Source organism: Piliocolobus tephrosceles, unplaced genomic scaffold, assembly GCF_002776525.5.
Source record: "Piliocolobus tephrosceles isolate RC106 unplaced genomic scaffold, ASM277652v3 unscaffolded_44818, whole genome shotgun sequence".
Taxonomy (NCBI): Eukaryota; Metazoa; Chordata; class Mammalia; order Primates; family Cercopithecidae; genus Piliocolobus; species Piliocolobus tephrosceles.
Window position 1 is genome coordinate 11,700 of NW_022329663.1, and position 27,027 is coordinate 38,726.

At 51.3% G+C, this 27,027-nt stretch overlaps 1 protein-coding gene across 2 annotated transcripts; it reads right to left on the minus strand.

Moving 5' to 3' along the window:
* On the minus strand, positions 1 to 23,929 carry LOC113224451 (N-terminal EF-hand calcium-binding protein 2-like). 2 transcript variants are annotated; one of them, XM_026453616.1, is made up of 11 exons: positions 23,826 to 23,929; positions 21,539 to 21,564; positions 21,277 to 21,374; positions 11,814 to 11,950; positions 8,009 to 8,127; positions 7,739 to 7,818; positions 5,135 to 5,188; positions 4,120 to 4,232; positions 1,733 to 1,810; positions 748 to 839; positions 1 to 309 (listed from the first exon to the last, which is right to left on the minus strand). In XM_026453616.1, exons 3-11 carry the CDS (start codon positions 21,355 to 21,357, stop codon positions 281 to 283), a joined length of 783 nt encoding a protein of 260 aa, XP_026309401.1. In that variant the 5' UTR covers positions 21,358 to 21,374; positions 21,539 to 21,564; positions 23,826 to 23,929; the 3' UTR covers positions 1 to 280. The 2 variants fall into 2 exon arrangements, with proteins under 2 accessions (XP_026309401.1, XP_026309402.1); XM_026453617.1 differs by lacking the exon at positions 21,539 to 21,564 and having other exon boundaries at positions 23,826 to 23,904.
* Between the last annotated feature and the right edge of the window lie 3,098 nt (positions 23,930 to 27,027).

The following is a 27,027-nucleotide window of genomic DNA, read 5'->3' on the forward strand; positions in this document are numbered from 1 at the left end:
GGTCGGGGAGAGGCCAGGACCAGGAGGTGGGGGTGCTGGCTCCAGGAAGCCGCCCCCTTCACCCACAACCTTGGACTTCACCAGGACCTGGCAGCACAGAGACTGCTCTGCCTTCTCGTGTGGGGGGCAGGGGAGGCCTCCTTCAAGTCACGGCAGGGAAACACCTTGTGGAGAATGGACTGAAAAGACAGCTTCTGCACCAGCTTCTAGAAAACAGGGGATGTCCTTCCCAAGCAGAAGGGGCCAGGGGTGGGCTCCTCCGCGGGCCTCTGGGAGGCTCTCAGTCCCGTCCCACCGTGCACCAAACAGCTAGGAGGAGAGAGACAGGTTAGAGTGAAGGAGTGCGAATGTGGGCAGCTGTGTAGCTGGTGGTGGCCGTCTTGAAGGGCAGGTGGGGAGATAGCATTTTGTCCTTATGTGACCCACGGGTGCTTGCTGGTCACCCAGGAGGAAACCACCTACCTGGGAAGGGAAATTCAGTGTGGCTGGAAGTAGGGGGCCGTGGAAGGGGTGCGCTGGTGTAAGCTGTGGCCAGCATACCTGGATGTGGGGTCACCTCAGGGTTGGCTCTGAGCCTGGAGCTCTCCTCTCCCCTAGAACCCTCTCTGCACACCTGCACTGGTGTCAGGGGCTTATAGTGGGCCCACAGCAAGCAGGCAAGTCCCTGGCAGATGGAGGGTGCCTTCTAGGCTTTTCCCTGGCTCTCCAATCAGGTGGCCACTGCGGTTCCAGGCCTTTGCCCCCTACCTGGCACCGAGATCCTGGAGAGGGCCTCAGGCTGGCTCAGTGTGTCCACCTTGACGTGCCGGAACGCCTTACACACGGGGCTTTGCAGGTGCCTGCGACCCAGGGACATGTGTTAGGGGCACCAGGAGTGAAGCTCTGCCCAAAATGGGGAGCTTATAGAGAAGCCCGGGGGGGGGGGGGGGGGGGTGTTTGGACTCCAAGCCTTTGTGGGAAGGTGCGGGGGTGTGCAGGGAGGCTGACTCTGGGGATCTCTGGGGCAGGCGGTGAGCTTCTCTTTTCCCTGTGAGCCTTACATGGGGCACGGGATCCCCCGACTCTGCACAGAGCCTCTACCTCCCGCTTTCCCCTAGGAGGAGGAGTGGGGCCGTCCTCCTCCTGGGACCGATGACAACACAGCAGCTGGAAAGAGTTTTAGTCCCTTGTTCTATGAGTCACTGAAGTACGGACAGGGAGGGGACACCCTCACTTCTCAGGACAGCCCCTGTTCCCACCGGGGGCCTGAGTCTGTCCACAAACCGTGTTTACCAGGGACGCAGGACCTGGGAGCATGAGCTACCCGCAGGCCCTGCTTCCTGCCTGTGAGGCTGGCACCGGAGAAATTAGTCTCTACCCGGAGTGGGGAACAACCTGTCCCAGATGTGCTCTGAACAGACGACAAAGGCCTAAAGCCCATCAGTGCTGATGCCACCCTACCCCATCGCCCTCCCTCCTAGCAGGCACTCAGCTGGAGGGGAGGTTAAATGCTGGAACAACTGATCACACGGGGACTGAGGTGCCTTCTAGGTCAGGCCCTCAACTCTACAGGGTGATAAAGAAGGCAGTGCAGTGGCCCACAGGGGTATTCCAAGAGGACAAGGGGCTCTACAGGGAAAGAGTGTGGTTGGGGGGGGTGTCTCTACCCCCCAGGAGATCCTGGCTCCAGGAAGACAGGCCCCCCCCACCTCCCTGTGTCCCCCTCACTTGCTATGGGGACCCAGTGTCTCACCTCTTCCATGCCTCCTCCGTCTCCCAGAACTCATAGATGACAAAGGTGAAGCCATCTGACAGCCTCACGGCAGTGATGCTGCAACAGGAGACAGGCGGGGAGGCTGGGGCTCAACCATGACCACTGTAGGCCTATAACCCACCACTATGCACAACAGCCGCCTTCAACCTTTCTTCCTGTCTTGTCCTCCATCGAGACTCGACAGGGTGCCCCCACCACCTGGAAGAAGGCCTGGTTTCTTATAGTGGCCAATAGCTATTTGTTAAATAGAATCAATGACATGTAGTTTTTCTTTTGAGACAGGGTCTCACACTGTTGCCCAGGCTGGAGTGCAGTGGCACAATCACTGCGGCCTCCCCAGTAGCTGGGACTATAGGTGTGCACCACTGGGCCTGGCTAATTCAAAAAATGTCCTAGGAGAGATGGGGTCTTGCTATGGTCCCCACGCTGGTCTTGAACTCCTGGGCTCAGGCAGTCCTCTCGCCTTGGCTTACCCGAACTGCTGGGATTGCAAACTTCAGCCACTGTGCCTAGCTGAAATGTCATGTTAAAATGTTCACATTTATTTAAACAAAACCAGGTGGCTGAGTGTGATGGTTCACATAATCCCAGAACTTTTGGAAGTCTTGAGGGGTCAAGGCAGGTGGATTACTTTGAGGCCAGGAATTCAAGACCAGCCTAGCCCAAATGGCAAAACCTGGTCTCTTAAAAAAAAGTTGCTGGGCCTGGTGACACATGCCTGTAATCCCAGCTATGCAGGAGGCTGAGGCTTGAGACTCACTTGAACCTGGTGGGTAGAGGTTGCAGTGAGCTGAGCTTCCACCACTACACTCCTGTCAGGCAAACAAAGCAAGATTTGGTCTCAAAAACAAAAATACATATATCTATAACCCTATCTTTAAATTATCAAAGCATCTTCATCCTAATTGTCATCTTATTTAATCCTTACAACAACCCCACTGCACTGTACCTGACGGAAAGGAGGCTGAGGGAGAGGGGGTTCACCAAGGAAGGGGCTGCAAGCAAGTCTCCCTTCACTCTGTGGGACCCAGGGGACAGCACTCACCTCATTTTAAAGGCGCAGATAGTCTATGCCGCTCTGGGCTCCTCTCTGCAAGTGCACTACAATGAGGAAGCCCCAAGTGACCATAAAGGGGGCCAAGAGCAGGGGATGAGGGGCAACAGTGCTCAGCCTGGAGGGAGGGGGCCAGGCTGGATTCCACTGCGGTGCAGCTTCAGGTACACCGTGCCTGGCAAGTGCAGGCTCACCTGGCTCTCCAAGCTGGCCGTCTCCGATTCAACAAACAGCCCTGTCCTCTACTGAGGCTCTGAAACCAGAGCCTCTATGTCCACCTTGCCTCCTCTCCACAGCCTATTGGGATGGCCCTACTTCACTCTGGGGCCTCCCACTTTTCTTTTCATGTAATTCATGTCATGGAGAAAAGATCAAGTCTGGCCCCTGCTCCTGTAGAGTCTGTCCTGCTGGATGGGCGTGGGTCCTGCCCCCCACCCTGGCTACTTCCTCAAGCATGGCCCCTTGTGGCCACTCCGGGTCTCCGCAACAGCCGCACTCCTGCCCAGGCTGCTGTCACTCAGGCCTCAGTGCACGGGGGCCCAGGAAGACCCCTCCTGAAGACCCTGTGCCGGACCTGGCCTGCCTGGTTCACAGCCGTGCCCCCAGGCAATGTGGTGAATGAATGTGTGCCCTGGGGATGGAAGAAAGCCCTAGAAAGGGAGGGAGTTGGGCAGAGCCTTGGCGGAGGAACAGCTAGGCCTCATGCTCTTCGGGGACCACTACCAGCAAGAACAAATGGCTGTTGTTTTCTGTAGACCCCCTCCACTGTGGCCATGGCCTGGCTTTACCAAGGAGCTACATCCTCCTGGGGGGATGAACAGGACTTTGAGGGTGAGGCCCCTTGTCCTGCCCTAGACATCTCAGCACAGACCCGTGGGGAGGGAGAGAGTGGCAGCTACATTTCCATCTCAGCACATCCGTGGGGAGGGAGGGGCGGCTACATTTCTTGGGCATTTCCCTTCAGCCTCACAGACTCTCCTTTCCTCTCAGTTGCTGGCTGAGCACACCTGGCACAGCCAGAGCCCTTCACACTTGAGATTCACACACTTGATTGTATATGAATCGTGATCACCCCAGCAAGAAGTCCTGTCGGTGGCCTTCCCCCCTTTACAGATGAATGAGCTGAGAACAGGGAGATGAAGGCACATGCCACGTTTGCATGGCTGGGAGGAGACCTGCACCCAGCTATGTGTCTGTCTCCCGGGGATGCGATTTGTACTCAGGGGTAAGCCTAGTCCCACCCTGTTCATCCACGGCCAGGCTGAGCTCCCTGCCACGGTCCCTCCCACGCATGCTTCCGCAGCTCACTCACTGGAAGCAGCTCCCCGCTCCAGCGGTCCCCCGCAGATACGGGCGCAGGGAGTCCAGAAACTCGCTGAGGTGCTCGGGGCACACGGCCATCTCCTGTCGGACCAGCTGCAGGTGCTGCCAGGGCCACAGCAGGAGTCAGTGGCGGGGGGGCTCCAGCCCCGGCCTTCTCCCTAAAGACTCCATCCGGCCTCCATGACCTCCCTTCCTGGTTCAAAATAAAATAAACCTCCCCGACTTTTCATTCTTACCTATGAATGTATAAGAATGGACTAAAAATGGGCTAAGAAAGGACTAGAACCTCGAGCCCAGTGCACAAATGGGGAAAACAGATGAGTTGTTTACCAAGTCCCCACCCCTGTCCACAGCTGCCTGCAAGGCCTCCAGGGCCCAGAGAGACAGCACATCCACTGACAAGAAAAACTTAGTTGATGGCCTTAGCATTTTCACATCACGGTCTGGCTGCCACTTTGCTCTAGGACAAACTTTGTGGATCAAAGTCCAGGAGCCTCTGGGCCAGGTATGGTGGCTCACATCTGTAATCTCAGTACTTTCGGAGGCCGAGGCGGGCGGATCACAAGGTCAGGAGTTCGAGACTAGCCTGGCCAACATGGTGAAACCTCGTCTCTACTGAAAATACAAAAAATTAGTCGGGCATGGTGGCAGGCACCTGTAATCCCAGTTACTCAGGAGGCTGAGGCAGGAGAATCGCTTGAACCCAGCAGGTGGAGGTTGCAGTGAGCTGAGATCGCACCACTGCACTCCAGCCTGGGCCATAACATGAGACTCAGTCTCAAAAAAAAAAAAAAATCCAGTGAGCCTCAAGAAATACCCCCGGAGTCAATGGGGTGGCTCCTGGGCCAGGGCAGGGGCTGGGGGCCAAGTACTGGGGCCACATCTCCCCTCATGGTGGTCCCAGGCAGGGAGAGGGGGGTCAGGGGCATTGAGCCACTTAGATCTTGGCAGTCCTGGTGTGGGCAGGGATGTGGTCCCAGGACAGAGGTGGGAAGGGGACTCACCGTGTTGGTGCCATCTTCGTCTGAGAGGCGCTGCTGCAGGTCGAACCACAGTGCCTGAAACAATCCAGCACGCAGTGCTGCTAGACCCAGAGCCCCACTCCGTCCCAGGTGCCAGGAGCTCTGGGATCCCTGGGGCTGTTGGGAGCTCCCAGGGGCAGGGCCCTGTTGCACAGGGCTGGAAGACCAACCCTAGGAAGTGGCAGAGACTCCCTCTGGCCCTGGCATCTGGGGGCAATGGGAGGCAGAGAGGCCCAGCTGATCCACTGCAGAGGGTATAAGGGGGGCCCAGAACATGTTGCTGGGGCAAGGATGGCTTGGGAGAGGTAGCACTGGGGACTCCAGAGGCCTGAGTCCAAGATGCTGGGGTTTGCCGTGATGATGAGCAACAGCCCTTAGATTCCCTATAACTTACAATTTACCCCAGTCATAACCCCCAGCACCTCAGGGATCTCATGGGGTGACCTGTTCTCTCTGGCCTTCCCCAGGCTCTGAGCTAGATGATTTACAAATACACATTCACTCTTCCAGACTCCCCAGGGTACGTGCTACCCCATTGTAAGTTTCAGTCTCCAGGAACCACATCTACTCTGTTCACCCACGCCTGGTACCTACACAGGGCCAAGCCCTGACAGATGATCCCCAGTCACTCTGTCACGGCAGACAACCCCGGCTCTGAAGGCACAAAAGCAGGGTAAGTGTCAGAGCGTGGGTCTGAGCCCAGCGTCTCTACCTGATGCTGACGCACAGGATCCTGCTGCTGCTTCCTTTAGCTTGGGCAGCCCACTAACCACCACCTCTGTGGCTGTCTCCGTCCACCCTCCATGAGGACAGACCGTCTGTGGGACTCACACAGGGCGCAGGTAAAGAACTACCGGTTAATAAGGAAAACAGCAGCAGGTGGATGAGTCTGTGCAGTCACCACCGAGAGGTTCTAAATGTCTGAGCAAGGGGCCCTGCAGTAGCTGATCGTGGCACGTGTACTGCCTTCTCCGGGGCACACAGCATGAACACGCCTTGGTAAGTGATGAAGGTGTACCTGGGAGGAACAAGTCTGTTTCCACAGCTTTACAAGCATACGTGAGGGGTCCTGCAGGGCTGGGGCTGGAAGAGCCATAGGAGGATGAGGAGACGCACTATGGCCGCCATATCTGCCCCATTCTTCTCCCAGCCAGCTGCCCCTAGGGCCTCCATCCTTGGCAGCTCAGGTTGGCCGGTGAAGGGCAGGGCCTAAAGCCAGGCCCGGATTGGCCCCTGCTGACCGCCCGGGCCAATTAGAGACTGGGGAGGAGGACCCGGTCCCACCCCGTCTCCAGGACGCCCAGGTACTCCGTGGTTAGCAGCCAGCCTGGTTGTTAGGGCGACGGGGCTCTAAAAATAAGCTTCAAAGAGTCTCCCTCCCGAGGCGCCCGCTGAGTTGTTATGACAACCGGGCCACGGGGTCCCCTCCGAGCCGCTCCCGCAGCCGACTTCAACAACGGGGTACCTCCACCTCAGCCTCATCCCTGCAGGAGGAAGTGTCAGCTTGCTCCCTGGGACTTCGTTCCACGTCAGCCTCCGCCTCTCTCCGTGTGGGGGGCCCCTTGTTCCTGCCCCCACGAATTCCTCAGAACCCCCAAACTAAAAGTAGCAATACCTTTTACAAAGGGTGTAAAAAAAAAATACCGAAAAGTAGGAGAAACATAAAACCACCTCAGTCCCAGGGTTCTGGGAGCTCAGTTACTTTGGCTTCTGTGGGTAGACGGGTGTGGTGTGCACATGTGGACAGGTTTGGGTAACAGAATGCCTCATAATAATTACTAACATCGCTCCTGTTAAATGCAAACTATGGCACCGGGCCCTGTGCTGAACCACTGAGACATCACTTTGGTTCCTCCTACTGACACCCCTATGAGGGAGGGGTCCCATTCTCCAGGGTATTTTCTGGATCATCAGAGGAGGAATCTAAGCCTCAGAGAGGACAAGTCCCTGGCCCAGGGCCACACAGCGATGAAGCGGCACAACCAGAATTCTGATACCTCAGCCCATCTGTCTGTAGGCCCTAAGACAAACTTTTCTCTCCACCAAATGGTCATATCGTGAGCACCCTATCCCGAGTCATGAAACATTCTCTGAAAGTATTTTCTGTAGGGGCTGTGCCATTTTCTATCACCTGTGGATGTCCCATATCACACTTAATACATTTGCTACTGCTGGTCACTTCCTTCCTTGTTTTGAATCTCTCCCGAATCATCACGTCTCTCTCTCGTCCTGGGGCTGCCTCTTGGCCAGTACCTGCTCCAGCCATTTCAGAGCAAAGTCTCCTTGAAGCTAGGGCCTTGCAACACGGGACCCTGCTGATCACCCTCTGCTCCTGGAGCTGCTCCTGCCGGCCCACGTGACCCTCCAACACTCCCTTTCCCAGGAACCCCTCCTTGGGCCTGAACACACGCATCCCCTGGGTTTCATCCTTAGCTTCGTCCTCAGCACCCACACCCCACCTGAGGCATGTCTTTTCCACGGTTCCCTGGCCCCTCTGCAGCCCAGACTTTTGTCCTGAACTCCAGACCTAACTGCACTCCCTCAGGGGTTGGAAGGAACAGAGGCGGGGGTCACGCCAGGGCTTACTTTGCTCTCCAGCCTCCCAATCAGCTCTGCCAAGCGGCTGATCTGGGCTTCCAGACCCTCTTCCTTTGCATCCTCAGTGGCTGCGGAAGACAAAGAGACACACACACTTCAGTGGTGAGCAGGGCGAGGGCTTCAGGGGGAAGCTGGAAACACCCAGCCCCTCCAGGGGCGTCAGACTTGCCCCTCCTCTCCCCAGTCCCCGTCAGAGGACTCTCAGAACTCCTAGGGACCTCCAGCCGCGACCCCCACCAGGGCCCCGGTTTCTCTCACCAGATGGAAGGCTCCTGCCTTGTTCCATGGCCATGAGCTTGTGGTTGGGGGCCGAGGCGGGAGTGGGGCTTCCATACCAGGTCTGTGCCACACTGTGGCTGGGTTTGCTGTGGTTCTGTCTGCAGTTTGAATGGGAAAACACACAGACTATGATGGCGGCTTCAGGGCCCTGACCACTTCTAGCAGCTTCAATGGGCATTTATTAAGCACTGACAGTGGGCTCACACGTGCACAGAACTTGCATCGTGGCGTTTGTTTTGACAGAGGAGGACATGAGGTTCGTAAAGCAGATGACTCAGCCAGGGCCACGCAGCTAGCTGGGCGGAGCTGGGATTTGAATTCAGCTCTATTCCAGGACCCCACGGCCCAGGCCTTTTCCCCAAGAGGTTCAGTTCCAGGGGGAGACTGAGCCAGGCGCCCACCCCACCCTAACAGCTCAAAGCTTTCGGGCACCTGTAGAGCCCAAGCTGTGGCGTGACCAAGTCCCCCTCCCTCCCTCCCTCATAAGCCAATTTAATGTCTGCTGCCCTCTGGGGTGGTGGACCTGGTTTCAAGACTCTCCTCCAACACATACACATAAAAGCCAGACCTAAAGAGACACTGACAGTGGGGATGTAACACGACAAAGACTGTCATCCTGACCTGGGCCTGGCCCCATCTCCCGGCCCTGAACACCCCTACTCCTGTGCATACTGATGTGCACACACCCCTGTGTGCCCTGACAGGCGCAGCTAGCCAGAGACAGACACACACACACACTGCTCACCTTGTATTGTGCCCAGCACATAGTAGGGACTCAAAAAACGCTCAGTGAATGACCAAATCCTCCCGTGCAAAAGGATGCTGAAAAGCTCCCAGCAGACATACAGAAACACAGACACTCCCCTCAAAAGACACTCCCCTCAAAAGACACACACAATGCCCTGTGCACGGCCCCCACACCCCCTTGGTGTCTGTGCACCACGGTCTTGGTGCATTGTGGAATTTGACTCTTGTGAACCTTGCGCACTCAGCCAGGCTCTCCCCCATGCCGAGGGAGCAAACTCGACTCCCACCTTGGGAGGGGAGAGGCTGGCAGAGTCTGTGGTGTCAATCATGGCTTCTCTATAAACCAGCAGGAAAGTAAATGTGTCCCTCAGACCATGACGGGCTGCTCAGGGCTCCTGGGCAGTGGGGTCTGAGCCAGTAGCCTGTGCTAGGGGTGACATCCTGGGAGACTGTCCCGGGGCTGGGAAACAGGACAGTCCTCAGGGACGCACAGCCTAGAGCCAAACTAGCTGAGATTTGGGGAAGTTCGAGGGAGGCACGTGTGGAACAGAGGCATCACGACAAGCTGCCCCTCCGACAACATCCCCAACTAAGGTCCCACCGTGGGGGCAGGTGGACGTAACTGCTGACACGTGATGGAACTGGCCCAGTGCGGGAAGTCAGCTCTGAAAACCGTGCAACAATACAATCTGTTCTGTGGCTGGATAGAAACAGCAAGTTTTCATCAAGATAGGAACATGAAAACCAAGGAAATCTAAGTGTCAGCTTTCATAGTGATGGCTGCTAATTCGAGGGAACCCAAGAATCACAAGACTGATCACACATGCTGAGTTCTGGCCTCCGGTCCCAGGGATTCTGGCCAGTGGGTATGGCCAGGAGCCCGGGAATCTGTGTTTTAATTTTCCCAGGTCATTCAGCAGGAAATGCTCAGAGCAAACTCATCTGGAAACAGTATGTCAGAGCGACCTTCACAATCGTTATCTGATCAGGACCAGCTCTTCACCCACGAAGAAACACACAATCAAACTTCTGTCCCCCAGCAAACCAACTTCCTGGTCCTCACATGCCTCTGCCTGGGAAATTCAAGGCTCAATCGAGCTTGGGTGCCGACACCTGGCTGTTGCCCTCATCTGTTTGCATTTTCTCTTTTTCTTCTCTGTGCCAAGCACATGAGCTGTTCTGGGAAGAACTGGGCAAAGAGAGGTTTGTCTCAACTCAGAACAGCAAATGGAGGTGGGGGTGTGCTCGTGGTCCCCAGGGAGCTGGGACTGCTGAGCCAAGAGAATGCTGCTTCTCTCTAAATACCAGGTCACAGCCCTAACACAGCATCTACCACCTAGGAGGGGACCCTAGATGCAGTCCCATGGTTCCAAGCATACAAACAAGGCCTAACACAAGACCAAATATTGTGAGAAAACCACCCGCTTTCACGTCTCTTTCACTCCTCCTGAGAAAGTCTCAACTTGCTACTACTGTCTTCAACACCTCTCTCTGATTTCCCAGTCTCTGTTTTTAACAGAGAGGTAGCAAGCCTCAGGATTCAAGCTGGATGGTAAGCAATGATGGGTGCTTATTTTTACAGTTACTTCACTTATGGCATGTGGTGCTGAGAGTGCAGTTACAACCATATGCCATTTCCTAAACTGATCTCTAATTTTCAAAAGTGGGCTGGGGTGCAGTGGCTCCTGCCTGTAATCCCAGCCCTTTGGGAGGCTGAGACAGCAGGATTGCTGAGACCAGGAGTTTGAGAACAGTCTGGCCAACATGGCAAGACCCCACCTCTACAAAAAGTAAAATAAAAAAATAGCTGGGTGTGGTGGGAATACGTGTCTGTAGCCCCAGCTCCTTGGGAGGCTGAGGTGCTCCGGAGAATTGCTTGAACCTGAGCTGGAGATTGCAGTGAGCCACAATGGTGCCACTGTACTCCAGCCTGGGGGACACAGTGAGATCCTGTGTTGAAAAATAAAATAAGGCCGGGCTCCATGGCTCAAGCCTGCAATCCCAGCACTTGGAGGCTGAGGTGGGTGGATCACCTGGGGTCAGGAGTTCAAGACCAGCCTGACCAACACGGTGAAACCCCATCTCTACTAAGAATACAAAAATTAACTGGGCGTGTGATGGCGGGCACCTGTAATCCCAGCTACTAGGGAGGCTGAGGCAGGAGAATTGCTTGAACCTGGCAGGCAGAGGCTGCAGTGAGCTGAGATCACGCCACTGCACTCCAGCCTGGGTGACAGAGCAATACTCAGTCTCAAAGAAAAGAAAAAAGAAAAGAAAAGAAAGAGAAAGAGAAAAAAAGACAGAAAGAAAGAGAAAGAAAAAGAAAGAAAGAAAAAGAAAGAAAGAAAGAAAAGAAAAGAAAAGAAAGAGAGAGAGAGAGAGAAAATAGACTGGGTGCGGTGGCTCACGCCTGTCATCCCAGCACTTTGGGAGGCTGAGGCAGGTGGATCATGTGAGGCCAGGAGTTCAAGAGCAGACTGGCCAACATGACAAACCCCGTCTCTACTAAAAATACAAAAATCAGCCAGGCATGGTGTTGCACACCTGCAGTCCCAGCTACTCAGGAGGCTGAGACATGAGAATTGCTTGAACCCCGGGAGGGAGAGGTTGTAGTGAGCCAAGATCACGCCACTGCACTCCTGGGCGACAGAGCAAGACTCTGTCTAAAATTTAAAAAAATTAAAAATAAAATGTGACCCAAACAACAGAATAGTTCTGCATAAACAGTAAGTAGTATCTGGATGCGGCAAAACAAACTAGAGTCTGGGAAATGGTGTCTTCACTGTATTAATAAATACGTGCACCAGGCATTCTCCTGAGCATTTCCTATCTCATTCAGTCCTTGCAATGGCTGAGGTTTCAGGTATATAATTGTGCCTACATTACACAGTGGAGCACTGAAGGCAGAGAGAGCTGTGGCAACTTACCCAAGGTCACCCAGCTCTTAGGTACACAGACACCCCCACCAAGCAGCAGGTGGGCACGTGCGTGCGCACAGCATACCCCCATGGGACCCTGCAGGGCCTCAGAGACTCACCGGAGCTGGCTGGTCTGTTCCTCGATGGCCTCCACTGCACTCTCCACTGAGCTCAGCAGTGACTGGATCTGATTGGCCGTCTCCTTCAGGAGGAAGCGGGTCACAAACTGGTCCACATTGCTCCCGCCCTCGTAAACCTGTAGCAGGAAGGGAAGGGGCACTGAGGGGAAACGGGTGCGAGGGAAGTTTGAAGTGGGGTCTAGCACAGGAGTGGAGGAAAGCTGGTGCTGGTGAATTTGCTTTGCAAAGGGAAGGGAGGACCCCATGGCCTCCTGGGGGCCAGTCTTAGAGGCTGTAGCGTGTCCAGTGCAGAGGCTAGAGGTTTAGAGACCAAATTTGAACCCTGGCTTCACCACTTACTAGCTCTGTGACCTCCCCGAGTATAATGGGGTCACTGAAGTATCTATCTTACAAGGTTCTAGTAAAGATTAAATGGCGACATGTGTATAAAATGCTCTGCACAGGGCCTGCCACACAGCAAAGACTCAATCAACAGTAGGTGCTACAGTAAAGATGACGGTGATGGTGGCAGTGATAGCGACTGTTGGTTTTGTTGTTGCTGTGACAAGGATAATCATCAGGCAAGAAGAATCCACAACCTTTCCTCCCTACTTCCTCCTCCAAAGAGGATTCCTAGGGCTTCTGGATCTCCAGGCTGCTGCTAAGGAAAACGACAAAACGGAATCAAAAGCAGCTCAAGGGAGGAAAGTGCCCAGGACTTAGTAATCAAAAGGAGGCGGCCAGCGAGGAGCCTGGGGGGAATCAGAGAGGGAGTCTTAGCAGATGCTGCGACCGGGGGAACTCTGGGGAAAAGACGAAAAAGAGAATTTTCTCCAAGTTTTGCTCTGTGGTGTGGAACAGAATTTCCACCTCTGTCCCGAGACTCTGCAAGGACATTTCTCAAGCGTTTGGATCCAGTGGAGATGCTTTGGACCGCAGAAGGGAGAAGGCTCTGCTTATCCACGTCGCTCAAGGACAAGATGATGAAAATGATGCTGTGTTGGGGGATCCTGGGTCTCCCAAACCCTGACCTGCTCTCCTGGCCTCCTCTGCCAAGACCCCGCCTTCCCAAGCCACCTGCCCCAGGCACCTTGGAATTCTGCCCAGTCCCTGGCAAGGCAAGGAAAAACACAGCTCTCAAAGAAAGCAAATTAAACCATCCATCACTCAGACTGGGAATTAATTAGCAATAATTGCACAATGGGAAACACGGCTGAGACAGACTGAGAAACAGAGGAGGAGGAGGGGCACGCAAGACAGCTAAGGCATGGTCGAGGTGGACAACCCCCCCGAGCTGACGGCTGCACCAGGGCCTGCTGGGGACAGACCCTGAGAGAGGACATGGCCAAAAGTACGTCAGGTTCTTACAGCCTGGCAGGTTCCGGCAGCCTGATACATGGCAATGACCGAAACCACACGTGATCCAGCGATCAGCAGACTCCAGACACGCGAATAGCCAAAAATGGACATAAAGGCATAGCTTGGTAAAATATTTAAACAGGCTGGGCGCGGTGGCTCAAGCCTGTAATCCCAGCACTTTGGGAGGCCGAGACGGGCGGATCACGAGGTCAGGAGATCGAGACCATCCTGGCTAACACGGTGAAACCCCGTCTCTACTAAAAAAAATACAAAAAACTAGCCGGGCGAGGTGGCGGGCGCCTGTAGGTCCAGCTACTCAGGAGGCTGAGCCGGGAGAATGGTGTAAACCCGGGAGGCGGAGCTTGCAGTGAGCTGAGATCCCGCCACTGCACTCCAGCCTGGGCGACAGAGCGAGACTCCGTCTCAAAAAAAAAAAAATTTAAACACAAAGAAAAAGCCTGCTAGAAGTGATCAAGCAGAAAAATGGGCTGAAGTGTGTGTTAAAAGCACCCGGACCAATGACGGAAGATGTGGTCAGGGATCAGTGTTACCAGTTAGCTGAATTCCAAAGAAGACAAGTTATTTTCCAGTGAGTAAAAAAATGAAGGTTTTCGTGATTTTTCTTCCACCACAGTTGAAAAGCAGCCTACATTCCCCAATGTAAAGATACAATCCCAGATTTGACACGGGAGTACAGGTGCCTATTTGTTACATGGGTATATTACATCATGGTGAGGGGACTGAGCTGCCTCAGACAAGAGACCAGATCCACAAGCTCCATAGGGAAAGTCCAGATGGAGACATTCTGCATCCAGTGGACAAGTTACTCACTGGTAGAACAACTGGGAGATCTCCAGAAACCTGCAAATTTCTGAAATTTTACTAGATGAGCACCTTTTCTGCAAACAGTGCTTAAGAATTTGTCCTAAGTCACCTGAGCTTCAATGAGAGAAAGTTCTTCATATGGGGAAGTCGTGAGAAGAAGTAACAGCAATCACTCAAATTAAACATTCAGGTTACAGAAGTTAGGAAATAAAAACATTAACCACTAATGGTTTAATTTCAACTATATTGGATTCGGTCAATAAAGTATAGGGAAAAAAAGCCTAAAATCTTAAAAATTATTTTTATTCCCAAAGGGAAGAGAAAGTGTTTATTAGCTAAGTATAAAAATAGGATTAAGAATGTTAATAATGTATTTTTGTAAAGTGAAACCAGGAATTGTACATTCCAAATCATAATCCATGATATAAACAGGGCAGAGCACCAAAAGGTAAAACGTAAAAGACAAGAAGAAAGCATAAAAAAAGGGAAGAATAAAACATAACAGTCAGACCAAATAAAACAATCATAATGAAAAAGGCAGACCGAATTCCCTTATGTAAAGACACAGTCCTAGATCTGATTAAACAAGGTCCATCAGAAGCACACCTAAACCAAAACAGCACAAAGGACTTATAAAGAAAAGCCTGTGTAAAGATTCAGTAACCAACTGTGATTGAATGAACTGGATAAGGTACAATATCACTATCAAGTTAGAATTTAAATGAGAAAGTATTGCCCAAGAAAGGTAGGAATATAATGATAACAGGCATAAGTTATAACAAGGACATGCCATTATTAAATCTTCATGTACTGACACAGGATATAGCTATGGGGACTTCAATGCTTATAGGTATCTAATCAAACCATTTTGTTATATGTCAAGTGCCATGAACTGCTCAGATTTTTTAACTCAGTAATTTCCCAACTCTGATAAATTATCCTCAAGAAATAGTGCAAAATATGGACAACTGTGTATCCCACAAGGTATTCATAATAGCAAAAACTTGGAAATAATCTAATATACCTAACAGAAGAAGAAAAATAAGTACATTAAAATATTTAAAATGATGCTTTTGAACAGTTTTAATAACATGGGGAAAATGTTAAAATATTAGGTAAAAGAGCAGGAAATATATTTTTGTACACAGATTATAAGTTTAAGAAATACACATAAAAAATGCTAAAGGTAATAAACTAAAATGTTACCAGTGGTGAGGGATAGTGGGAATTAGAAGCAATTTGAATTTTTCTTTATACTTTACTCCCTAAATTTTGCATATCAACTACGTACCATTTATATATAACAAAAATACTGTAACAAGTCTATATGCATCAAACAACATGGCTAAAAATACAGAAAAGAAAACCATCAGAAACACAAAGATTTAATGACAAAACACAATTTAGTATGAGAAATCAGCTAACCCCGTCCCACAGGACAGAAACATTAGATAATGATAAATATGGATGCAAAGGGCACTGTTAGAAAGAACAGTGAAAGTCTTTGAAATGGGCAAAAACAACTCTTGGGTTTCTTGTTTTTCTAAGTTCACTATTTTTTCTAATTTATCTAAGTTGTTCCTTATTCAGGAGCTACTTTGTTTTGTTTCCCAAAACTGATTTATTTGAAAGATGGATTTGAGAACTTGTTAAAGGAGGGAAGCAGAGGACAGAAAGTTGGGTTTTATGTTTTATTAGTTTTATTTCAGATTCAGAGGGTACATGTGCCTGTTTGTTACATGGGTACGTCATGGTGTGGGTGGAGTTTCTAGTGTACCCATCACCCACATATTGAACATTGTACCTACGACGTAATGTTTCAACCCTCACCCCACTCCTGCCCTCCCTGGAGCAACTTTTACAACTCTGTGGACACAGACCATTTATAATAATTCAAAGAGTTCTCTTCCAGCTGGGCGTGGTGGCTTATGCCTGTAATCCCAGCATTTTGAGAGGCCAAGGTGGGAGAGGATTGCTTGAGCCCAGGACTTTGAGACTAGTCTAAGCAACATAGGGAAACCCTGTCGCTACCAAAAAAAAAAAAAAAAAAAAAAAAGAAAAGAAAAAAATTAGCTGGGAGTGGTGGTGCCCACCTGTGGTCCCAGCTACCTGGAAGGCTGAGGTGGGAGGATCGCTTGGGTCTGGGAGGTTGAGGCTGCAGCAAGTAATGATTGTGCCACCGTACTCCAGCCTGGGCAACACAAGACCACATCTTAAAAAAATATATATATTCTTTTCCACAGAAATGGCCAGGAATTTTGTCTGGCACTCTCCACAGGGCAATTGGTTGTTGCCCTGGGATAGTGACCAGTCATGCATTTATTCACCAATTGATTTCGGAATTGCTATTTACCTAATGTATTAGTGCACAAGTTCTTTCAATTCTCCTTTGAGCCAGTTCCAACATCTTACTGATTCTCACATTGAGTTTAAAAATATCTTCGGACCGGGCGCAGTGTCTCACGCCTGTAATCCCAGCACTTTGGGAGGCCGAGGCAGGTGGAACACCTGAGGTCAGGAGTTCGAGACCAGCCTGGCCAACAGGGTGAAAACCTGTCTCTACTAAAAACGCAAAAATTAGCCGGGCATGGTGGTGCATGCCTGTAATCCCAGCTACTCGGGAGGCTGAGGTGCGAGAATCACTTGAACCCGGGAAGCAGAGGTTGCACTGAGCTGAGATCACGCCATTGTACTCTGGCCTGGTCAACGAGAGAGAAACTCCGTTTCAAAAAAAAAAAAAGAAAAGAAGAAAGAAAAAATATTTGATGTGTGCATTTTAATACTTGCAGAAGAGACATAATTTTACCTTTAAAAAATTGTCTCTTAGCAGCACATATTTCATAACAAAGAAAGGATAGCTATTTTCAAATCTGATAATTCTGCAAGCACAATCCACACCATCTCAAGCATTCATGAGATAGTTATAAAAACAAACACAAATGTAATGGAAAAATCTCAGTACATTTAAAAAATAGAGTAGAAACCTCACTGGTCATTCAGTTTTATCTTAACACAATGAACTGAAAAATAAATGAGAACATAACAGGCTGCTGAAAGAATAGAGAGGGTGAAAACACTACACATTAACATCTGTGATTACTATGGGAACATCAAAAGTAATTTTTTTTTTTTTTTTTGAGACGGAGATTCACTCTTGTTGCCCAGGCTGCAGTGCAGTGGTGCAGTCTTGGCTCACTGCAACCTCCACCTGCCAGGTTCAAGCGATTCTCCTGCCTCAGCCTCCCGAGTAGCTGGGATTACAGGCTCCTGCCACTACGCCCAGCTAATTTTTGTATTTTTAGTAGAGACGAGGTTTCACCATGTTGGCCAGGATGGTCTTGATCTCCTGACCTCGTGATCCACCTGCCTCGGCCTCCCAAACTGCTGGGATTACAAGTGTGAGCCACCGTGCCCGGCCATTATTTATTTATTTATTTGAGACAGAGATTTGTTCTTGTTGTCCAGGCTGGAGTGCGATGGCATGGTCTCCACTCACTGCAACCTCCACCTCCCGGGTTCAACTGATTCTCCTGCCTCAGGCTCCTAAGTAGCTGGTATTACAGGCGCCTGCCACCACACCCGGCTAATTTTTGTATTTTTAGTAGAGACGGGGTTTCACCATGTTGGCCAGGCTGGTCTCGAACTCCTGACCTCAGGTGATCTGCCCGTCCTGGCCTCCCAAAGTGCTGAGATAACAGGCGTGAGCCACTGCACCCAGCCCCCGTCAAAAGTAAATGTTTAAAATTTCAAACATTATTAAAAAAAAGTAAGCATTCCATTTCACATATGAAAAAGAACAGCAAAAACAACAAACCTAAAGTTTTCAGAGGGAGGAAATAATAATGATAGGAACTATAAATAAATGAGAAAACATGTCATGAAATTTAAATAAATGTGCCAGGAGCTTGATATTTCAAACAGCTAATTAAAACAGGCAAAACTGTCAAATAGAAGGTTTTAAAATGTAGAAAAATAGGAGACACTTAAGATGTGAGCTATAGCAGCAAATTTTATTTTTTTATTTTTGTTTTGAGAGACAGGGTTTCTCTTGTCACCCAGGCTGGGGTACAGTGGCATGCTGTGCGTCACTGTAGCCTCGACCTCCCAGGCTCCAGAGATCCTCCCACCTCAGCCTCCCCAGTAGGTGGGAACTACAGGCGCATGCCACCATGCTTGGCTACTTTTGTTTTGTTTCGTTTTGTTTTTGGTAGAAACGAGGTCCCACTATGTTGCCCAGGGTGGTCTTGAACTTCTGGGCTCAAGTGATCCTCCTGCCTCAGCCTCCCAAAGTGCTGGAATAACAGGCGTGAGCCACCATGAGGGGCAGCAGATCTTTTATTGAACTTAATCTGCATTAAGTGGCTGCTTGTGTCAAACCATGTTTCAGATTTTTAAAAATAGTCGTAAAAACAGTCCATGTAGGACTGATTGTAAAAACAACTATGCCCAGGGCAGTTTTGTTTAAAAATATACTACAATGGACAAGTGAAAAAGTTGACTAAAAGTAGGGATGACATTAAAATAACTATGAAAATAATCCCCTCCCTTGTTTAACACCAAGACCCAAGAGTTACGGGTAAGTTCTATTTTTATGTAGAAAAATGATTCTATGTTAGAGAAGCTGATTCATACACAGAATACATTCAAAACCACCTCACAAAATCATTCCCAAGCTATCATCCAATCTCCATTCCCAATGGAGACAGAGATAAAATTCTTGGCTCATGACAAGGACTCAGTAATGTGATAAAAGAATAATGTACCAATTAGGGCTTATCACAGGGAGCTAAGGATTGTTCAATATGAAACAATCTAAAACTAGCATCCACCCCATCAATGGCTTAGGGGAAAAAAGTCATATGATCATTTAAAAATACGAAAAGGCATTTGAAAACATTCACTACCACCCTCCTAAGACAAAATGGAACCAAGGGAATGCAAAAATATTTCTCCAACATGCTGATGAGGATTCTAAAGTAAGACCTGGTATTAATATGATAATCAGCAGAGAAGTACTAGAGATGCACTCGAAAATCAGGAGCCAAACAAGCGTGCCCGGCCAGTCCCCACCACGGTGTTTTAGAACATGCGGGGAAATGCCACAAGATAGACAGGGAAGCAAGAGGGGCACGTGCTAGAATGCAGAGACAATGGCACTCTTAATAACTGAGGCTACAGCTTGATGAAAGCAAACAGCACATACGAGAAAAGCATTCACAACAACAACCGACAAGCTGCACTTCTACAAACAAAAACCAGTGAGGAACCACGCAAGCACAAGAAATGCCAATCACATCACACCTAGAATCCCAGCACTGTGGGAGGCCGAGGCAGCGGATCCCCTGAGGTCAGGAGTTCGAGACCAGTCTGGTCAACATGGTGAAACCCCATTTCTACTAAAACTACAAAAATTACCCAGGAGTGGTGGTGGGCACCTGTAGTCCCAGCTACTCAGGAGGCTAAGGCAGGAGAATCACTCAAACCCAGGAGGCACAGGATGCAGTGAGCTGACATTGCATCACTGCACTCCAGCCTGGGCAACAGAGTGAGACTCTGTCTCAGAAAAAGAAAAAGGAAAAAAAAAATGCCAATCACGGATGCAACAACTTATCACCACGACTGCCAAAAAATCCACCAAAGACCACCCCTGACATCATACGCGTATGATTTCCGAGAGCAAGATCTCTAAAACCGGTCTAACTTGTATCAGTAGACACTGATGGAGAACTCTGTGTTCCTGAAAAGTCTGACTAAAGACCAAGACGCAACCATGGATGTTATGAATGCCTCACAGCATGGCTAGGACATGGGCCTTTCTAAGGTGAGAAAACCCAGGCTCAAGGAGGTGATTTCCATTTCCCAGGGTCACCCGTGAGCATATGGTGACCTCACACAGCCTGTTTGGAGCACAGCGGGGGTTGCCACCCTTGTCTGGGTGACTCAGAAGCCTGGGATCTTTCCATGCTACCTTCTAAATCCACCGCCTATACCTTGATACTTTGGGATATCAAACGATATTCTACAACGATTAATAATTGGAGGGAGCAGGTCTTACATGGTATTAAAATATACTCTAAAATGGCAAGACTCAAAACAGCATGATACTGGGACAGAAATGGAAATGTGGAATCGTGGAGGTTCAGAATGAGCCCTGGCTATTTTTAGATATATAGCAAAACAGAGACTCTCTAATACATGGCAGGCAGTAACTGAGAAGCATGGGAAAATCACACAAAATGGGTTTTAACGTCTGGCTGAGCACACAGTAGGAACCTATTGATACAAACCAGCAGGTGCCTTTGCTCTGTGCTCTGTCCTGTATGCTCAGAAGCCTTACTTTGCTCAATCTCTGAAGGATTTCATACTTCATAAAGTGGATATCTCCATTTCACAGATGGAGAAACTGAGGCTCAGAAAGGGAAATGACCAGCTCAGATCCTCCAGCCAGGTCTGGCTGGTTTTATCAGCTAAGTTCCCTGGCGTCAACTGGCAGACAGGGCTGGGCTTTTCTGGGCTCCCAAAACTCACGGTGACGGTGGCTGCTGCCTCGAGCACCTGTGTGTCCCTCATCCTTGCATGCTCCCAGTTCCCTCACCGTGGGCCTTGACTGGTGTGCCCAATGGCTACCCTCTGCTCCTGGTTGACTGACTCTCCAGTTGCCTCCTGGGTGTGCCTGGAGTGTCATGCTGCACTCCCATGCCTCCTGTCAGGCCCCTGACTCAGTTTCCCCTCTCATCTCAGCCAGCAGCCATGGCTGTCTGGCTGTGACTCTGTTGAGTTCACCTTTGTGAGCCTCTGTTTCCATAGCTGTGAGATGGGGAGATGATAGTAACCATTCATAGGGTTGCTGTGAGATTAAACCAGGTGCTGAGCATTGAGAACCTGATATGGGGCCAGGTTCAGATGCACGAACCACCCCCACCGCCAACCCCGCCCCCGCCCCCGCCCCCAGTTTTGTAAGCCTGACCTAGAGAGTACGACACCTGTCTGTGAACCCCTTAAGGGCACAGGGTGATTGCAGCCACCTTTTCTAAGACCCCAGCCCAGGATCAGACCTGACTCCAGGAAAATGCCTCCTGCTCCCAACCAGAGCCACTCACGATGCCATTCCATTCTCTTCCCAGTTTATCTCAGCTGCTTGGAAGAGGCCCAGGCAAAGCCCAGCCCTGAGATAGGCCTCTCTGGCGCCTGTCTTCAAAAATCCAGGCATCCTTAGGCAAGGGTGGAGCTGAAGCAGCACTGGAGCCCTGGAACCCCGGGGCCACTTACACCCACTGACCTTCTTGGTATAGCCCATGGCCTTCAGGACAGAGTGATTCAAAGTCTCCAGGGAGGCCAGGACATCCTCATAGTCACCCATGTGGTCCACAAAGTAATCTGGGGAAGGAAAAGCAAAGGTCAGGGGTCACAGGTCCTGCCCCTCCCACTCAGCACTCCTGCCCCTCCCACCTGCGCTAGCCCCAGCCTCCCTGCCTCAGGACCTTCTCCTCCAGCCCCATCCCGGCACCCCCATCTTGGTCCCAGAATAGCCAGGCACCTACCACACAGCTCCTTGGTGTCTACGTGGCTGCAGAGACAGACAGAGACAGAGAGGGGGTTAGCAGGCCTGACCCTGCACAGCCTGCGAAAACACACATCCCGCCTGCTCTTTGCAGCCTGTGTGCTGGCCCCACAAGCCCCGCCTTATAGATGAGTGTGCAGCAGGTAGGTGACACCCCCACCCCTGAAGGCCCATGTCTGTCTGACCCCTGACACCACCCACCCTTCTTCTGTTTTCTCTGAGTCTGCTGACCCCATCATGAATAAATGACACCAAGGGTAGGGCCAAGCCAGGGGCCGGGAAAGGGGTAAAGGGACAGAGGATGGGGACCCGTTACTGTGACGGGCTGTCCACAAAGCTCTCACCTGACCCACTGACCCGCCCCCAGGCGACCCTGCCTGCTGGGTCCTGGAGTCCTTGGGGGTGTGGCAGAGCCCTTCTTGTTCTGGTCCCAGCCCCTGGGTCCCACATCCCCATTCCTGCAGCCTGGAGAAGGCTCGTGTCCTTTCTTGGGGGAGCGGGCTGAACATGAGACTATCCCCATGGCAGTGGAGGAGCATACACCAGCCCCAAGATCAGGGCTGCAGTGCTGGCAACCATGGTGGTTCTGCAGCTTAGGAGCAGATTTGATAAGCTGGGGCCCTCTGGGACTGGCTAGAGATGGTCTGGATAAGGAGCAACTGCCAAGTCAATGTGCAAGGGACCCAGTACAGTGGTGGCCCTTTCTGGGACCAGGTCCCTCCTCGTGCTCAGAGGAGCCCAGGCTCAGCAAGGCGCATCTAGACAGAAGGCTTCTGTGGCCCAGTGAATCTGCACTCAGAGGCTTTGCATGCTCTGTCAGGAGGTGCCTCCAACCTCCATCTCATATTCAGAGTTCTGGCAAGTCCTGCAGAAAGCGACCCTGTCATTCTGCTTTAATTCGTGTTTCACAAATCTTTTTGTTTGTACACTCTTTTGGGCACAAAGTCTATTTAGCATCCCAAGGAGCTAATGTTTGTGGCTTACACCTTAGGGAATGTTGAGGAGATTAATCCTGAAAGTCTTTCAGAGCTTTGACCTTCCATAACCACGAGTCCTCCCTGCACCCCCACCCACCCACACACACTCTCACAATTCGACTCTCAAACCAGTGCCTCCTTCTCCCTCCACCTCCACCTCCTCCTGTACCCTGCTGGCCCTAACACAAAAGGCCCTGAAAGAGAAGGTCTAAATCAATGGGCACCTGCCTGGCCCCTTCAAAGCACCCCAGGAAGCTGCAGTAACAGCTCAGAAATCTCCATCTGGCTCCAGAGAGTTCTCCATTCTGCAGTCTGCAGCCTGAAGCCATTTCTTTAAAGTGGCCTTTCCCAGAGGATGGTGTATGCTCCACTTACCACATCCTGGTGCCCAGCCAGTGCCCCCCAGGACACCCTCAGCCCCAGCCTCTGGTCCAAGCCACCATTGTGCTCTGCCCCTTGCACACTGGTTTTGTGGTAGCTTCTTGTCCAGACCATCTCTAGCCAGTCTCAGAGAATCTCAACTTACCAAATGTGCCCTAAGCAGCCCTCCGGACACTTGGGTCCTCATCATGCAAGTAATCCTGAGAAAGGAGACCAGGTGGGGCTCTGATCCCTCCTGAAGGTGGGGTTGAGGAGAGGGCTCAGCCCTCATCCTGTCTGGGGAACCCCAAGGGCAAGATTGGAGGTGACGTTGGGAAGGATCAAGTGTAAGTCTGAGTAGAATCTGCATTTCCCACTTGATTTAGAGATAGGGTGGAGCCAGAGTTTTTGACTGATTCTGAGATGCAGGTTAGGGTTATGACTGGGTTGGAGAACAGGTTTAATACAGTATAATGGTAGATGTAGTGTTGAGTTAGGATTCATGTTTGCTTTAACACAGGAGTCAGTGTTAGGGTGAGGTTCAACCTCACAGTTAATGTTGGGACTAGGAGGATGCACAGGCATTGGGGCTACGGTCAGAACCGGCTGCTGGCTGAAGATGGCAGAAAGATGAAGTCATTGCCAACTTCCCATTTTCAGAATCCCATGTCCACTGCAAAACCAGGAGTCTCTCCTTAGTTGGCCATGTGCACCCAGAAGAGACACACTTGCGATAGTAGCCAATGCAATACGAATCTGCACACGCCCCAGTCACCCCAGGCGGTGAAGAGCTGACTTCCGGATTAGCAAATTTGGGGATTTTCAGTTCTCCTGCCCCTTACGGGGGACTAGGAATGGAGACTAGATGAAAAGACGCCACTACCATGGCCCACACATGCCCCCACTCTGCCAACCAGGACTGAAGCTCACTTGGTGTTGTCAGAATCAATAGTGTGAAAGAGATCCTCGAGTTCTTTCTCACTGAGGACACCATCTGCAAAGAAGAGCTGGAATTCCTCCAAGGACAGCTTCCCATCATCTGCAAGGAAGGAAGCAGGGAAAAGAGCTGGTGTCTGCAGAGATAAGGCTGGTGGGGCCAGTGCATGCATGGCCCCCAAATCCAGGCAATGCCCTGACTGACAGAGGAACTCCAGCTCGGATAATCCCTGCCCTCCCAGTTAACTCCCAAACTAAAAGACAAATTCCATTTTAGATAATCCCTACCCACCCAGCTAATTCCCACACTAACCAGTAAACTCCAGTACACAGAGAATCACTGCCTCATCCAGCTAATTCCCAGACCAATGCCTGTTTACAGATAATCCTCAAACCAACAATAATGCAATAGCTAGCTTTCTTGGGCTCACCATGCACTCAACAGTTGCCATGTATTCAACAAATACAGAGTACCTGCCCCTGCCAGGGAATTTTCTCTCATTAATTTACATGGCCACCTGGAGGCAGGTGCTATTTAAGATAACTCAGTGTGAGCAACTTGTCCCACGTAACACCATCGGTATGAAGTGGATCCAAAGCCCAGCAGCTGGATGAGCCACCACTCCATAGCTTCCAAATGCCAAGTGGTGTCCCCACATCCCCATCCCCAATCCCAGCCCCTAGGCCTTGACTCTCTCAGCACTGTTCTTAGAGTACAGAACAACCCTTTCTTCTCTGCCCCATCTATGTGGCAAACTTCAAGTCCTTCCCTGAGGCAGCATGAGATGCCTGCCAATGGCTGGCATGAGGTTCTCACTGTTACCTCCTCTCCCAGGCCACAGATGCAGCCGTCTAGATGTCAAGCCATGCGGGAAGGAGGTGCCAGGCCTGGAGGTGCCAATGCTCTGGCCAGAGGCTGTGCTTCTGAGGTGGAGCTCCACAGAGCGGTGTCCACAGCTGACGCATACCACCTGTTCTGCCCATCGCCTCACCTTCTCCCCTCACTCGCAGTTGCTCTGGGGACACTTTTGGCCCCACCAGGAAGGTCTTGTGGGTTTGGATCAGATTGGATCAAGCCACCAGGGGAGGTGGCTTGAGCAGAACATCAGGGACGCTGGAAGGCAGTCCCTAAGCTTCCACCCTCAGTTCCTTCCACCTAGACAGACCTGCTGAGCAAACGCCAACAAGCTCATCCCCCACCTGCCCTGCAGCCACCTCCCCCTCCTCAAGGATCTGTTCCTCCTTAACAGAAACTATGTGAGGGGCATGGAGGTCAGGGAGAAAAGGGAGCCCACGACGGTTCCTGGCCCCCAGCCTCTCTACATAAACCCCTCACATTACTTCCAGAGGATCTGCATTCAAAGCTGGGTGCTTGGGACAAGGGCCCTGCGAGTCCACATGGCACCTTCCTGTGGATTAGAAAAAGACACTACTTTCTCTGCTGAGAGGATGAGGCCAGTGTTGGCGCACGTATTGAAAGTGGACTGTAGCCTGGATTTGAAACCCTCCACTTCCTCGGGTGTGTGCCCTTGTGCAGCGCACAATCTGCCTAACCCGACATGGCAGACCTACTTGGGTTCAGAATGAGTCATTCTTAAACTTTAAAGGCTCTAGTGCTTCTGTCTGTGCTCCTAGCAGCTCTGCTGGAGCTCAACACAGGGTGAGAGCATAAGCTCAGGAGAGGGGGGTCTTCAGATCTTACCATGGTTTCACGCCACCACTTTTCTCTTTAACCCCATAGGGCATAAAGTATCAGAGGCTGGTAAAGAACATGAACATGTGTGCGTGGGGGGGTAGGGCCAACATCCCAAGATGCCCCCAACATCACAGCACAGATTTCAAGGTTACAGTGGGAAGAATTTGACTTTCAAAGGAAAGGCCAACAAAACCCCAATCCAACCACCCATGCACAAACCAAAGACCCAAAACCTAACAACAAAAAGTCCACAGTCAGCCATGAGATGAGTGAAATCGAAGTTGTGGCTTTCCGTGTTCTCTGACAGAGAACGCCTCCCAAGTGTCTTCAGCAAGACTGAAGATAAAACCCAGGAATCACGGCATGGAGTCAGGCCACACGTGGAGTTCTTTCCACATGCTCATTCCTTTAGTCTTCATAACAAGACACAGGTAGTACTATCACTTCCATTTTAGAGAGGGGTAAATGGAGGCACGGAGCCATTAGGGTACTTGCCTGGGTCCTACAGCTGAAGCTTGAACCCAGGCCATCTGGCTCCCAAGTCCAGGCTCTCAACCTAATCCAGGGGTAGGATCTTGTGGCGAGATTGCCACCTACCCAGCAGGGGGTGGGTGCTGGCTCAGGCACCCCACTTTGGGTGAGGGGTAGTCACCAAGGGCATGACAGGAGGGTCTTAGTGAGCCCCAACCCCAGCCTCCCTCTGGCTGCCTCATCTCCCCACGTGCTTGTCAAGGTACCTTGGTCCCCCTCTGCACACAGGGAGAGCAGGCAGACAGAGGCCAGCAAGGTGCCCTATCACAAAGCTTTCTGCTGACCCTGAACGCCTGACCACCGGCCTAATGAATCCGCTAATGAGGAAAACCATGGCCTACGCAGGCCCCCAGTCCAATTAGACAGGCCAAGCGAGTCAGCGCCGGCACTTCTGCCAGAGACCCCAAGCGGGCCTTTTGCAGGTGTCTTTGCTAATTAGCACGAACTCAGCATCTCCATGACCTTTCAAATGCCAAGAGCCTGTCAGTATCCATGTCCCTGGAGGGAATGCTGTCTAGCACTCAGCCCTCGGCCACCCTCTGGGTTTATGTCCCAGGATGCCAGTCAAGCCCCGCACGCTAACCTTCCCATAGGGACTGGGCATCTGGTGTCCATCTCAGCCAAACAAGTCTCTGTCACAGGAGCCACCCTGATAGGCCAGACCTGAGCCTTTGCTCCTGTAATCTCTAAGGCCTAAGGGCAGCCTGGGGGCTCCTGTGAGTTTGCACCCCCATCCTCCACTCCTCTGAGGCATCCCATCCATCCTTCTTGTGGACACCTGAGGCAGGGCTAGCATCAGTGTTGAGTAGTCCTGTGTGTGCTTGTGTGCCTATCTGCCTCCACCCTGCACCCCCTGCACAGCTGCTCCCATCCCTGCACCCACACCTCGCACACACCTGTTCCCATCCCTGCCCCCACACCTCCCTGCACACCTGTCCCCATCCCTGCACCCACAGCCCCCTGCACACC

Excerpts from the sequence above, each read along its gene's own strand:
- LOC113224451 (XM_026453617.1), bottom strand. The coding sequence starts at position 23,889 with ATGGTGTCCTCAGTGAGAAAGAACTCGAGGATCTCTTTCACACTATTG. Across the intron at positions 8,128-11,813 it reads GAACAGACCAGCCAGCTCCG|ACAGAACCACAGCAAACCCA; the intron begins GTGAGTCTCTGA and ends TTCAAACTGCAG. Across the intron at positions 840-1,732 it reads ACGGAGGAGGCATGGAAGAG|GCACCTGCAAAGCCCCGTGT; the intron begins GTGAGACACTGG and ends CCTGGGTCGCAG.